Source organism: Chlamydotis macqueenii, chromosome 8 (assembly GCF_036417535.1).
Source record: "Chlamydotis macqueenii isolate bChlMac1 chromosome 8, bChlMac1.mat, whole genome shotgun sequence".
In the NCBI taxonomy this organism is placed as follows: domain Eukaryota; kingdom Metazoa; phylum Chordata; class Aves; order Otidiformes; family Otididae; genus Chlamydotis; species Chlamydotis macqueenii.
This window is the reverse complement of record NC_141563.1, coordinates 6,691,664-6,705,870: the sequence shown is the minus strand read 5'-3', so window position 1 is coordinate 6,705,870 and position 14,207 is coordinate 6,691,664. Positions and strand designations below refer to the sequence as shown.

At 40.4% G+C, this 14,207-nt stretch overlaps 1 protein-coding gene across 2 annotated transcripts in view; it reads left to right on the top strand.

Annotated features, from left to right (window-relative positions):
- The window catches only part of NEK7 (NIMA related kinase 7), a 68,891-nt gene that overhangs the window by 31,958 nt on the left and 22,726 nt on the right, over positions 1-14,207 (top strand). For both annotated transcript variants that reach the window (XM_086753074.1, XM_086753075.1), the window contains exon 5: positions 279-389. In XM_086753074.1, coding sequence (XP_086609200.1) covers positions 279-389 — 111 coding nt within the window. The remainder of the gene's footprint in view (positions 1-278; positions 390-14,207) is intronic.

Sequence of the window (14,207 nt, the reverse complement as noted above, 5' to 3'; positions counted from 1 at the left end):
ACTTTGCCATTTCAGATAAGTTTAGCATGTTATTGCACAGATACACTGAAGCAAAATTCCTCTGAAATTGCAATTCAGTCATCATGTTTATCCTAAAATGCCATCATGTTCTTGCAGAATGTTTATCTGTAAATGCTTCTCATAAGCATGTTCTTTTTGTCTCATGCTGAAATAGATTTTAGGGGTTGTTTTGTTTGCATAAATAAGAATGTTTTGTATGTCAGTCTTAAAGATAAGACGTGCTGTGCGCTAAAATGTACATTACTATTCTTTTTTAGCAACTGAATCATCCAAATGTAATTAAATATTACGCCTCATTCATTGAAGACAATGAACTGAACATAGTGTTGGAATTAGCTGATGCTGGAGATCTCTCTAGAATGATCAAGGTAGGAATTAACTTTTTTAAAAAAAATTAAAAGCCCGGAACATTCACTTCTTTGGCCTTTCACTCTGCGTGCTCATCACTGGGTGAAATGCAGTGAAAATGTCAGGAACTGTGGAGAAAAGTGGAGTAGTTAGACTGACTTTTTAACATATGCCAAATATTGATGCTTATGTAAGGATTTTTAACACTGTTGCCCAGAATGGAAGTGCAGATGGGGGCATAACTAGGCTGAAATTATATTAGTGCTGGGGAGAAGAAGAAAACCTGTAAAGAAAAGCACTGTCACTGCCACTTAGAACAATACATTTTGATGGCATTCCTGATTTTTGGCACAGATGTGTTTTGTGTTCCAGTATTCTTTTCTCTGTCATAGCAGTGAAAGTAGAGAAGGGCCGATATATGATAAAGCAAGAAGTTGCTTCTAGATCTTGAACTTCTACTGCTAACTACGTTAGCAAACAAAACAAAGATTAAAATGGAAATAACTACATCCTTTTATAGGTCTGGTTAAATACTTCTTTATCTTGGGACTAACAAATATTCTGAGAAAATATTTCACATTTGGTTGAAATCGCATGCAGTGAACTCACTGATATGTGGCTGTGCATTATGGGTTAATTGCTTTCTTTTGTAGTTTTTAACTGCCTGTTCTTTTAGTTATTCAGAAAAGTTTATCCAACACTCGTTGTATAAACTTTGTATACTGAAACTTATATGAACTTGTTTGTAAATCTTTGTCATGTGACAACTACTTCCACTCCTTTCCGACTCTTTTCCCACTTGGTCTCGGTTTCAGCCTGTCCCTTTGGTGTACTTGTTGTGCGCACACCAACGTTATTGTTGTCAACACGGCGTAACTCTGGGAAGGAATCATGCCAGTCAATTAGCATTCGCTCGGCAACAGCCAGGCACGGAACAGAGTTCTGCCGTTTTGCTGAGACCTACGTGAATAGAGAATGTTAATTTCTTCATTAATGACTTTCATGCTAATCTTTTTTTTTTTTTTTTTTGAGCTTTTGAAGAATATTCCCTTCTAGATTGATAATTGTAAGGTAGGACAGTCAAAATTTGGTTCTAAACAAGCTGACAGCGTTTTGTTAATATTTATATCCAAATCTGATATTTTTCTTCATCTCATGAATTATTAATTCTGTGGGCTTACATTTCATAAAACATAAAGGAAGGTTTGTCTTTTATTTTGAATGTTCAGTTTTGACACAACAGTTATTAATATGAGTATTCTGTGACAGATTGCCTTATGGCATGTCTGGTCTTATGACCGATTGAAGCTTTTTCTTTTTCCCCAGCTTTTTTTTTTTCTTCCTTCTCATTTTAAATCCAGTGTGTGAATAATGACTTCTTCAGTGCAGTTGGCCTCATTACACCTTCTCCAAGTTGGTGGGTATTTCTTCCAGGCTCGATCTTGGAGGCACTTTGTGATTGTCCTCTTAACACAGGGATCATGTTTAATGTAGCAAACGTAGATTGCTGTTTGATGTTAATGACAGCCTATCGGGCTATTATTAAATATGTATGAGGTGTCACAATGCACTCCGTCTTCATGCTGCTGCAGGAGGAAATGATTTGGTAGACTACTTGGACGGTATGAGTTTGAAATGTGGGGCGCATCAGTTACATAGCATCTTCTTAAAGAAGTATTATAAAAGTTGCCTGAAAAATAAATGATGTGTAACGGTATGGAAACTTCCTAGCAGAATGGCTGCGTGTTGCACTACGAAGGTAAATAACTATGTTGTGTTATTAAAACAAACCAACCGTGCTTTGATGGCCAGTGTTGTTGCTAGAATGCTGTTCTAAGTTTGCTGGAAGGTGTTGAGGCATCCCCAGAAGAGTGTTTGGGTACCGGGCTTGTTGTGTGATTTGCGGAAAGGATCAAGCATGTTGGTGAAGTTGAGTGACCATGGCTTGAGTGACGCTGAAACCAACATTACTGTGAGGGAAAACTGCCTTACTTGGGTATTTGTTATGACATTATGGGCACCTCAGAGAATACTTGCAAAGCTGCTGTGCCTCACAGTTTAGCTTAATGAATTCTTTAGTTCTTCCCTTAATGAACCACATCCCTGCTGCCCAGTTCTTACACCATCCCTCTCGTTACCTGTGAATAATACTGCCTTTGTCCCCATTGAGCAGACGGCCAGGGAAAAGCACTTGGTGCATTCGTATGGGTTGTGATAGAATTCATAGACTCTGCTGTATGTCCAAAAAAAAAAAAAAAAAAGGCTGTACATTGGCGTTTACAAATTGCATGATGAAATCAGATCTATCTTGTGTGTTCTCTGTGTGTGTTTATGTATGTACGTACACAGATTTAATCCACTTAATTATTATTTTTTTTTAATTACCTCTGTCAGTAAGATGTTTCAGGACAGCCTCCGTTGTCAAGAGTAGGATCCAAAATTGAGGATTTCTTATCTTGCAGCTTTTCATGGCCTGCTAGAGTTCTTGGACTTGCCTCTCAGTATCACTGACATGCCGAGTGCCAAATGTGGCCGGGGAGGGGGAAGTAGTTGGGTTTGGCTCACAGTTGGTTTTACACTGGAGAATGTACCACAGTACTGTGTAACCCCTGTTACACAGTAACACCTGTAACACCACACAGGTGGTCAAAGAAGGAAAAACTCTTTGATTTTCTGTTTCTGGGAGTTAGGCTCCTGGATACTATTACATCAAAGATTTTACAAGTAAATAATTAGTCACTGTTGTGCTGGTTCCCAGTGGCTCACGGTCTGTTTGTCGGAGTCTGCAGTCTCCGCCGTGGACTGTGGTGACAGCGGACAGGAACCAAGGTTAAGGGTAGTTGATGAGAACTCCTTCTTACCCTGTAATACCACCTCGTTTTGCAATACAAAAATATCTTGTAGAGCAGGTTTGAGGCTTGGTCCCTTTTCCTGTTAGTCATAGTTCTCCTCCACCACAGACAGTGACAGGGCAAAAATTGTTCTGTGGACTTTTTCTTTGGGATTTAAAAATCTTCTTTTTAAAAGTCACCATTGATTAATTGGATAAAAAAATGTTATAAATAAAGAAGAATCTACTAATTGCCTTAATCAAGAAAATACACTATAGTGATTCAGTAAAAATAACTGGCTAGTGAAGTCTGTGCTGAAGATGTTGAAACGAGAATATGAACTATCTTGCAGAATAATTAGCATATCATTTAAGATGAAATATAAAGTTATTAGTAAGAAGGGATGTTATCAAGACACTGAAGTGTTGTGGTGTGGGTTTTCTTTTTTAATCAACAATAAACTTCTAGATCTATTTAATTTCTGCAGATATTTTTAGTTTTTCTGGCAAATAATCTTAGCACAACAAAAAAAACCAAGCTTTAAACTGAATATGTCATACAGATCTTAAGGAAGTTCATCATGTTTTGGGAACAAGCATGAAAGCTTTCATCTAAAAAGTTGAAAATATGTTTGCAGCTTTCTCAAGATAGATGGAAAATAATTTGAATTCTACAAAATGTCACCTAGGCACTTCAGCCACTCTTCAGAGAACACCTTCTGTATGTATTTTTTCAACTTTTAAAAGAATAAATATGCTATAATTAGCTAGGTAAAATACGACAAATATTTTAAAACTTCTCATTGGTACAAAGTTCATCTTGATAACTCAGGTGTCTGGGGTTGGGAACAGTGATTTCGTTGTCCTCACACATACTTGGTTTTTACAGGACGGTCAAAACAGCCGTCGTGACATCCTTCCCAGCAGCGGATGCACATCTAAATGGTTTATTGCAGTAGCTAGAGCTCTGCTTAGACTTGTTTGGAATCTCCTTGGTTATCATTCTGATGTTCACCAGCGATGGATATTTTAGGCTTTACTGTGTGAAATTACGACAGGCAGTTTCTCCTGTCCTCGTGGTCTGGGATGCAGACCCTCCCTCATCTCCCCGTGCCAAAATATATTAGCAGTGAGTTTCTTTGAAACTTATTTACAGTACTCCAGGGTTGACTAACTTGCTCATGCTATATTACAGGACAGCTTGTCTTTTTTTTTTTTTTTTTTTTTAAGGACTTAAAAGCATGGAAGCAATTTTAGCTTCCATCGTTGGCAGCTTTGCCAGCCTGGACTGCTGCTCCTGCTTATGTGAAGCAGCTGTGGTTCCATGGCAGAATCCACACAGCCCGAGCGCGTCGTGGGGTGAAATGGGCCTTCGGGGGTTTGTAGAGATGTTGGAATGGCAGTTCCTTTGGAAGGAACACAGGGACAAGGGGTAGTTATTACAGTTTGCCTTGTCTGAAGTGTTCAGTGGCATCTGTGAGGCTGGGCAGCACTGACTGGAGGGTTACTCACATCGTTTCGAACTCACATACTTGCTCACTGATCTTGCAGCATGGCAGGGAGCTGAGGGGGCACATACTGCCACAGAAACAAATTCCTCTTTCTGTCTGCAAACTGGCTGCCTTGGACTGCAGGACGGGTAGATGGTTAACCATTCTGTCACCACAGTGAAGTGGGTTGTGTTGCTGGGAATGGAAACTAGTCGCTTGTTTTGTCAAACTGTTTTCTGGTGGATTGCTGTCCTGAGATTGTGCTAGAAATAGAGGTGGTTTTTCAGACAGTGGGGTTACCTGATGAACGTTGGCAGCATACATTAACTACAGTTTGTTTAATGGCAGGAGTGCTAATTTTCTTTTGGTGTGATAACTGGAAGATTTTTGGGAGTATGAAGCTAGGGAGCACCTGTGTCAAGTAGAGGTGCAATATCAGAATTTGGCAGGTCAGGGTTTTACTCCTTCCCGGGGCATGACCCAGTGTTTTGGGAACCCCTCAGCTGTTAACTGACTGTATCATCTCTTTATCGTACAAAACACAGGTTTACAACTTAGCAGCTGTGGAAGGTTGTTGGCATTTGTGTTTGAAAGGCTGGTGGGACAATGATGGTGTCTCCAGTGCAGTTTGAGTGGCAGCATTGGCAGAAGCTGTGTTCTACTGTGCACACGCGTGTGCAGCTAGGTAGTGACTCCCTTGGCTGTTAGGGCTGCCAAAGATTTAGCTGTGTGAGAATGTATCCTCAGTTTGTCAAAACAGAGCCGTTTCTTACTAAAACGTAACGCCCCAGCTGCCTGTTTGGGTGTGTATGTTTCAGAAAACATCATATGATTTAGTAGATGGCTGAGGAAAAATGTATTATTCTGCTGAGCTGTGCGTTCATTTGTTTGTTAATCTACTTATTTATTTTAAAATCTAGCTACCATTGTATCTGAGATACTGTAAGCCACTTGTGCCTTGGAATGGAGACTTAAAACTTAGGTGATTTTTCTTACAGTAATGGCTGTGGAAACACACCTGAACTTAAATCCTTGTAACACAGGAGCTCATATGTGATTAACAGAAGTTGCTGGAGCGTAGCAGCCGAAGTGGAGAATTTCCCTACGTTAGAGCTGTGTGAATCTCCTGCATCTCTTGGTGCCGGCAGTGTTGCATGCTATCTGAGTGACTATGAATGCTTCAGCCTACAGTATGGGTGACTGAAATGACTTTGCCAGAAATAGCTTTTTGCAGATGCTTTGGATGGGCTGAAGCTTTCCTGTCTCTCAGAGGGTATTTTCTCTTTATAACAGCATGAGGAATGGAGTTAATCGGAGATGAATGGGGAGAAGACAATACACTAGGCGGGCAGAGGTAGGCTGGGACAAGCAGCTAAGTGATCCTTAAGAGGGGAGAGAGGATCTAACTGGGAATGGGGAAGACAGGTGGGCTGGGACCAGCTGATGAGCAGTTTTTGAGAGAAGGTAGACCAGGAAGTTACGACACAAGGCAGTACAGACTGAGGAGTGTCAGAGAATGAATGTAAGAGTAATGGATTGGGAAACTATGAAATTGGAGTCCCAATACTGGACACAGTGAGGTTAGAGAAGAGCTCGTGTGTGGCCAGAGAACAGGACAGACTGGGCAAGGATCCCAGAGACAAACTGGCTGCCAGCAGGGAGAGAGCCTGGATGGAGTAACTCAGACCGGCTGGGAATAGGATGTGACTGTGTAAAGGGAAAGAATGGGGTGAGGTGACAGAAACCGGGGAAGGAACAGGTCTGGGGTGGGGACAGAGAAGAGGTGGGATGTGTAGGAATTACAAATCAAACGCAGAGGAATGCAGCCAAGAACCTGTACTGGAGTGTACTGCCGCGCCGAGCGTGGAGCGGGGCTCAGGGTTCAGGAGCGGTGCTGTTCCGCTGCTGTCGGCAAACGTGAGTGAAGTCCGCTGGTGGTACCTCTCCGTTGCCCGCTGCAGGATGATGCTCTGTTCTGCACGTTACTTGGTCAGCTGGGAAGCTCTGCGTCGCGATGTAATAGAGAGCCTGTGCTTCTGGAGTTACTTTCATGCTTTTTTGAATCTGGCGAATTGCTTATAATCCAAGAAGCAACATTGAGTCTGCAAAATCAAGCATTCAAAGGCTAGAATATCCTGCAACTGAGTATCTTACACTCCAGCAAATTGCAGGTTTATTTCTTCTTCAGGGAACCACTGCTTTATTTAGTGTTATGAGCGCAGCTCCTCTGATGGTGCAGTACATGCACCACCATTCGCTGCATCTGTGCTGCCCTCTTTGCTGCAGTGGTCGTTGTCAGGGCAGGGAATTTGGGAACGACACAGGTTTCGTGGTTAATACCACCGAATGCTCTTCCAAAGACCATCTTTTCTTACTGTCTCTGGTACTGTTCCTAAGGGATACTGTGTAAACCACTGCAGCCACGGTTTTTTGGTGGGAATTGTAATTGCTGCTTCTGTGTTTCTGATAATCAAGGTAAAACTTCCAGGGTTTGGTTTGCAGAAGTATGGAGTGTTCGCAGCTTCATCTGTTCTGAGTGGAAACGGGGCTTTGAAAACAAACTGTTTCATAAAGCTAGGTACGTCGAAAAGGAGGTGCTTGAACTGGTGCCAGAGTTAATTAACACTTTTGGTCTTAATTCTTTGCCCCCATTCTAATCTGTAAAACAGGGATTTTACTACCTCATCGTTTCTAAGGCTGTTGGTGAAGATTAACTTCACAAAGTTTATTTTATTAATTTGATATTCCAAGGATGCATACCAGGGAGCTGTGCCCCCCCCGCCCCCCCCGAAATGTATATTTAATAATAGGTTTTGAATAGCGCACAATAAATAAAGCCTAGAGACATTTCCAAACTGCTCATTAGCTGAGTGTCAGGAATGAATGAGAAAAGGGTCTTTTGACTTAAAGAAAGAAAACAGAACTGAAAACTGCGCACGCACACACACTCTCAAGGGGGAGAGATTGTGGCTTTAATTCTGAGGTTTTTCTTAGGCATCTATTTCTGTCCAAATAGTTGACATCATGATTGTGGAAAAAGCATTTTTAAAGTAGTCTTTTCTGCATCTTTGTGTATTTTCTTTTTGTGATACTGATTTATCATTATCTATAAATGCAAATTGTAAAACCTGGAATCTGATTATTTTGGGTTTCAGCAGTATCTCTCTTGCGCTTTTTTTTTTTTTAAATCCATGACTGCTAGATTTAATTTAAAGAACAAAAAGACCCACTGCCTGCCCCCAGACGTCTGTGATGCCACACTTTCTGACTTGTAGTGTTTTTCTTTAGCATATGGTTATAGTTTGGCACCTTGCTACATAATTGATAAACCTTAAAAGCTTCGAAATGTCTTTTCCCCAATGTTTTTTTTTTTTTTCACATTCTGCATCACCTTTACTCTTAGCTTTTTTGTGTATTCATTTGTGAAAAGGCTTTAAAAAGAGTGTAGCTTGAAGAAGCGTATAATATGTTAGGATACTGTAACACAGTATGTGCTAATTACAGATCAAAGCTAAAGTATTTTAATGTGCTTTTTCCTAAAGGAGAAACCTGGGGCTTTGAACTAGTCAGGCTAATTTTTGCCACTAACCTTTTTTTAAAGCTACTGAAAATCTTTCTTAAACTTCTTTTTTTTTACAGCTTGTAATTAAAAATGAGTGCATCCTTATTCAACTCTGTGTATATATGCTAGCAGTGTAGCAGGTAAAAAAGAGGGGCTGGGTGTTTTCAGGGGAGACAGCTACTCTGCAGATGGAGCCGTGAAGTCCTAAAAGAAAAAGCGAAGGCGTCGAGCCCTGTCAAGGTAGGAGAGCTAGTTCTGGTGAGCGTTTGCTCCCTGTGTATCTGTGGTACTGGGGTGCCTGACAGGTGCTTGTCTTGTTTGAAGTGCCTCGCAAACAATACTTGGAGATTATTTTCAGTTGTTCACACAGTTCTTGAGAAATTTGCCGTGTCAGTGTTTGTGCTATATGAATAACTTGCTGAGAATGGAGAAGACTTTGAATTTGTTTTCCTTATTAATAGTAAAAAGAAGAAAAAAAAATTAAGATGGTAGCCTCTGTATTTACTGCTGCTGTATCCTACTGCTTTTTATTAGGAAGCAGAGTTAATGATTCAAGCATGAGTTTCACCCTTCATGGTGTACTAGTTTTCCCAAGGGGATTTGTTGGAGAGAGATGCATGTAAACAAATACTGTTGAATTTAAACGTGTGCCTGTGTGTTTTAAGAAGCCCTGCTCAGTGGTAACAGCAGAGACAATGAAAATGGTGCGGTATTGGAAATCTTTCTTCAGTGACTCTGCGAGTAGATCTGATTTCAGTCGGTGACCTTTATCTCTGAACACTCTCTGTTCTCGCTTTCTTGCGTCAGCAAAAATGTTAGGTGAAGCAGAGTGGGTGGACTACTCAATAAGGAAAAATGTAATGAATCCTTGGAAAGGCAGTTGGATCAAATCCATATACGTAAAGTAACTTTGTTCAGAGCTTTCTAAGGGATCTGAGTTTAATCAGGAGGCTTATTAACAGTCTGATTAATAGATTATTAGCATGAAAGAAGAAAATTTTTTTTTGGAAAAAAATGTTTCATTCTACTAATTTATCCTTCTGATGCTAGTAAGTACTTTGGTCTATTCATTTTTGGACTATGTCTAGTCTTTTCTTGCTATTGATTAGATCAAGTTACTTGTATGCTCAAATCACTAGTAGAGGGAGACTTTTTTAAGACTGCATTTTGCTTTGTGGATTCTGGAAGGGAAAAATATAAATGTATGGCATCTTCAGTAACTGGAGATGTAAACAACTGTAAAGAAAAGTTGGGAAAAGAAGCAGGTAAATAGTCTTTTAATTTATTATTAGTCGCTTTATTGGCCAATACTTGTTACTTGTTCAGTTGGTAGCTGCCATAGTTTAGGGTTTTCTGTATTTGCTCTATTTTTACAACTAAGAGACAGCTGCTACTCTTGGAATGTAGGCATATTTGATCACCTCACGATCAAATTGGATGAATGAATTGGGATGCGGTGGGAAGTTCTATTTTTGTTCTGCACAGAAAGCAAGGAACGGCAGGAAACTTATCAGCGTCTGAGGAGATGGGCACCTGGATTCATGAATGAACAGAGCCAGACGGAACTCCTGGGACACTGCTTTCCTGCTAGAATTGTGTAGCCTTTTAAATAAAAAGCAAGATATAGGTAGGAACTTCATTTCTGTATCCATGAGCCTGTGATCTTGATTCTGAGGTCCATCTTCGCCGCTCTGGCATTTTGACCCTGTGGTCCCTTGCCAGTTCTGGTTCGGTTTTTTTGTATTCACAGAGTGAGAACTTCTGTTCATGCTTCCCTAGTTTCTTGTTACAGGTGCCTGACCTTTCTGCTCTCTGTCTAGAAAGACTCTAGTCCGTGTTAAAAAAGACTCCTGAAGAAACACAGGCAGAAGTGGCCAAGAACTTCATTATGTGTTACTGAGAAGTTCCTTGGAATAACCCTTTCTGCATCACTTTCCTCTTGATGAAGTTCAGATTTCTTCCCACAAATACCCAGCTGTTGAATCATTGTGTTTTGATAAGTCTATGCAATAAAATGTTACAAAAACATACAGGTTTTGTTTTAAGCCGGAAGTGAATTAATGAAAACAGACAGATGCGATGAAGATCCCTGTCAAAATGGGAAAGAAAGAAAAAGGAATCTATTCAAAGCAAGGAAAAATGACCATTCTCATCTTACTTTACCCCTAAATTTTAGCTTTCAGAAGGCAGCTTCTAGGCTAGAGCATGCACAGCGAAAAGTTCAGATGTGTTCTTGTGGGCTCGTTTGACAATTTCACAGGAATTTATTTATTTTTTTTTTTTAAATAATGACTCTGCAAAATTGTTGAGATGATCAGTTTGCCATCTTTCTGCAAGAGGTGTTCATAAACCTTGTGCTTTCTAGAGGCAATGTGCTTCTTAAACACTCATTGTTTTAATCTTTTTATTTTATTCCTATTTTTTTCCTATTTGGTGAGGTCTAAACCATGCTAAATCACACCTTGAAGTTCTGAATGATAACTGAATGCTGTGGTTACTGAGACGTGGGCAGTCGTATCTGAAATCTCCACTTGTATTGAAACCATCTGTGCTCACTGTTCTTCTCTTGTCTGCAGGAAATCCTTAGTTTTCTCATAAAAGCCAAACACAGTCCTGCGTATTTCCTTTAATATTCTCTGACCTGTTCTTGTTAAGCCTAGATAAGGCCATTTGCTAATTGCTGTCACTTTTACTTTTGGTATTTGACCTTTAAAGCATCACCTTTAGAAACTCAGTATAGTAGAATTCCATGCTTTTACATTGACTTTGAACTTCTTTCCCTTTCTGTCTTTTTACTGAATTTTTTTTTTTTTATGCCTCTGAGAAACTGAATGGCGTATGCTGTTTAGGTGCAGGGCAGCTATATTTAACTTTACCAGGGTGGAAACATTTGGAGAATATTTAATTTTTCTTTTAGCAATTCATTAGAGAAAACCAGGAGAGTGCTGTTTTCCCATAATGAAACTGCTCAGTCATTCTGTAAAAAGGGATGAAAAGACAAACTGATGGTACGACCTGCCTGCCTTAAAGCTCTTTAAGGCATTTGAGTAGCAAATGTATGACCACAAAAATTTCCGGTTGCATCAAGTGACTGAATTGCAGCTTTATCTGTCCTGACATTGTGAAAACACTTAAAAGTAGAATCACAGAATGGTTTGGGTTGGAAGGGACCTTTAAAGGCCATCCAGTCCAACCCCCCTGCCAGGAGCAGGGACATCTCCAACCAGATCAGGTTGCTCACAGCTCCGGCCAACCTGGCCTGGAATGTTTCCAGGGATGGGGCACCCACCACCTCTCTGGGCAACCTGGGACACTGCTCCACCACCCTCAGCGTAAAAAAAATTTCTTGATTTCTAATCTGAATCTGCCTCTCTCTATTTTGAAACCATTACCCCTCGTCCTGTCACACCAGGCCCTGCTGAACAGCCTCTCCCCACCTTTCCTGCAGCCCCCTTTAGGCACTGGGAGGCCGCTCTCAGGTCTCCCCGGAGCCTCCTCTTCTCCAGGCTGAACAGCCCCAGCTCTCTCAGCCTGGCCTCACAGCAGAGCTGCTCCAGCCCTCTCATCATCTTCGTGGCCTCCTTTGGACCCTCACCAACAGCTCCACGTCCTTCTGATGTTGGAGGCTCCAGAGCTGGACGCAGCGCTGCAGGTGGGGTCTCACCAGAGCAGAGGGGCAGAATCCCCTCCCTCGACCTGCTGGCCTAGTTTTTTGGTAATTCCATTCTCAAAAACAGAGATGGAAATTTCATGGGATATGGCTTTTGGAACAAATAATTATTGCTGGGTATTCCCTGTTTACCTGATAAAAGACTAGTTTGCACCAGTACCCTAGTTTTTAACGCATATGCACAAGTAGTTCCCTTTTCACCTCGTTTCAACTATATTGAGACTGATCTTTCCCTGACAGGATTGTGGGGTTCTTAGTGTCACACCGCAGAAGGGCAGTGCTCTGAGGGACATCTGGACTGTCCTTTGAGCCTCAGAGAACTGGAAGAAGCTGAACAGTGAAACATTGAAGCTGAGAGTACTTTAGGAAGCGGCATGCTGGGCTCTGTTTCTTTGAGGTGGAGTTTGGACAGGTAATAGCAACTTGTATACAATGGGAAAGAACCGTAATACGTTAACTTGATCGGGTGGGCCTTAGGGTTCTTGAGACATGACAGCGCTAGGCTGTGAATTAATTTGTGTTAACTGTTTGTGGTGCTGTAATAGAGGTTAATAATTATTCTTTTGGCATCGTGTCTTCTGTCTTTTGGCCTCCCTGTAGGAAGGGGCCAAAACCCAGAACTGTTAGAACTGCATTTTGCGTTGCGGACTATTCTAAAATGGAGGAGAGAGAAAAGGATCCTGCTTTGAATACAGCTGAAGTGTGCCATATGAATTTAGTTATACTGTTAGGCATAAAATAGGTTTGGCCGTGTTTTCCATCAACTCCTATTTCTTGTTAGGAGGTAAGGTTCTAAGCAGGAGTGGGATTCCTTTTCCGCATTGACTTTTCGTGGAATTAACCCTGCCTGCTGGACTGTTTCCTAGAAACATACACCTTGATTCAAGAGCTAGTTTTGCTACGTCAGTCTTTTTCGGTCATGGAGGCTTTTCATCACTGTTTTGGCTGTTGGTGGACAACAGCCCAAGAAAACACTGAGCATATGTATTTTGATGGAAGAGGATAGTGTAATTAATTACTATAGAAAATAATGGTCAGTGAGTTTACTTTAAAGATACTGAATTCTTTTTAAACCTGGAAATGCAAAAATGGTGCCTATTTCTTTTTTCAGTTTAACTGTTGTTAGCAAATCTGGCGGCTCTCTTGCATCCTCTTGAGGTAAATTCTGCAGGGTTAATAATAGTGATGCTTTTGGGAAGAGAAGTTATTATTATAAGGCAAAATTACAAATTTCTTCAGTAGAATGAGGCTTCATCTTAAAAACTTGCTGTATTGCATGCTTGCACTGTAAGAACTGAAGCTGATTTTGTAGTGTACCATCAGCTACAGTGTTACAGACAACAAATTAATAAAATGTTAAAAGAATAATTGTACAGAAATACGTTGAAAGTACACTGGTGTAGTTTACATCGGAATGGAACTCTGTAATGGAAAATTTTCCCATTTCAGATATTTTGTGAATGGTGTTTCATCACTGCTTGTGCTTAGATTTGAGTTAAACAAATAATAATTTGGAATGTTTAAATAAATTACCTAGTTATGGTAATTTCAGAATGCATTTTAAATCAAGGAGCTGTGCTTTCATGTGCACACACTTACATGTATTGTGTATTTGTTTTTAAATGAAAAGAAACCTGGTCTCCATCTTCCTGTTGACATCAAACAGTCCTCTGATATGCAAATCCAGCTATGGGGAGAAGAGATACACAGGGTTTGTTTTGGATTCAGTCCAAGACGGAGAGAAAATTATATTTAAAGAAGTAATTTATATGCTTTGCCTCGTTAAAATGAGAATGCATTTTGAAATAATCCCTATAACTAAAACCATTTTGGTGAAATGTTGCGATCCTTTGTACGACTGATGCGTTTTGCGATAGCTAGTTTAAAAACATCTTCTCGTACTCCTGCATCTCTCTGTAATGTGTAGATGCAGCTGTCAACTTCTCAGTGGTACGTTTTAACGTAATATATGAAAATATTTTTCCTGATTAATAGGTGTGTGTTATGTGAACTTTCTTAGGGTGTGTGTGAGCGTTAAGACTGTGTGTACACACACTGTTAAAATACATCTAAATACTTCACTTTCCATCTAAATTTTTGCTAGTGTTAATGTTGTTCGTGGATTTTCTTTGTGTGTTTGACTTCAAAAATCTGTCAAAATATGAATTCTTTTGAGAGACTAAACGGGCAACAATTTTTCAGTCTTCATACCTTTAGCTGCAAAACGTATAATGATCCAGCTCGCACGTTTCGGCATTGGCTGCCTTCCAGGCTTTCAGTATGTAT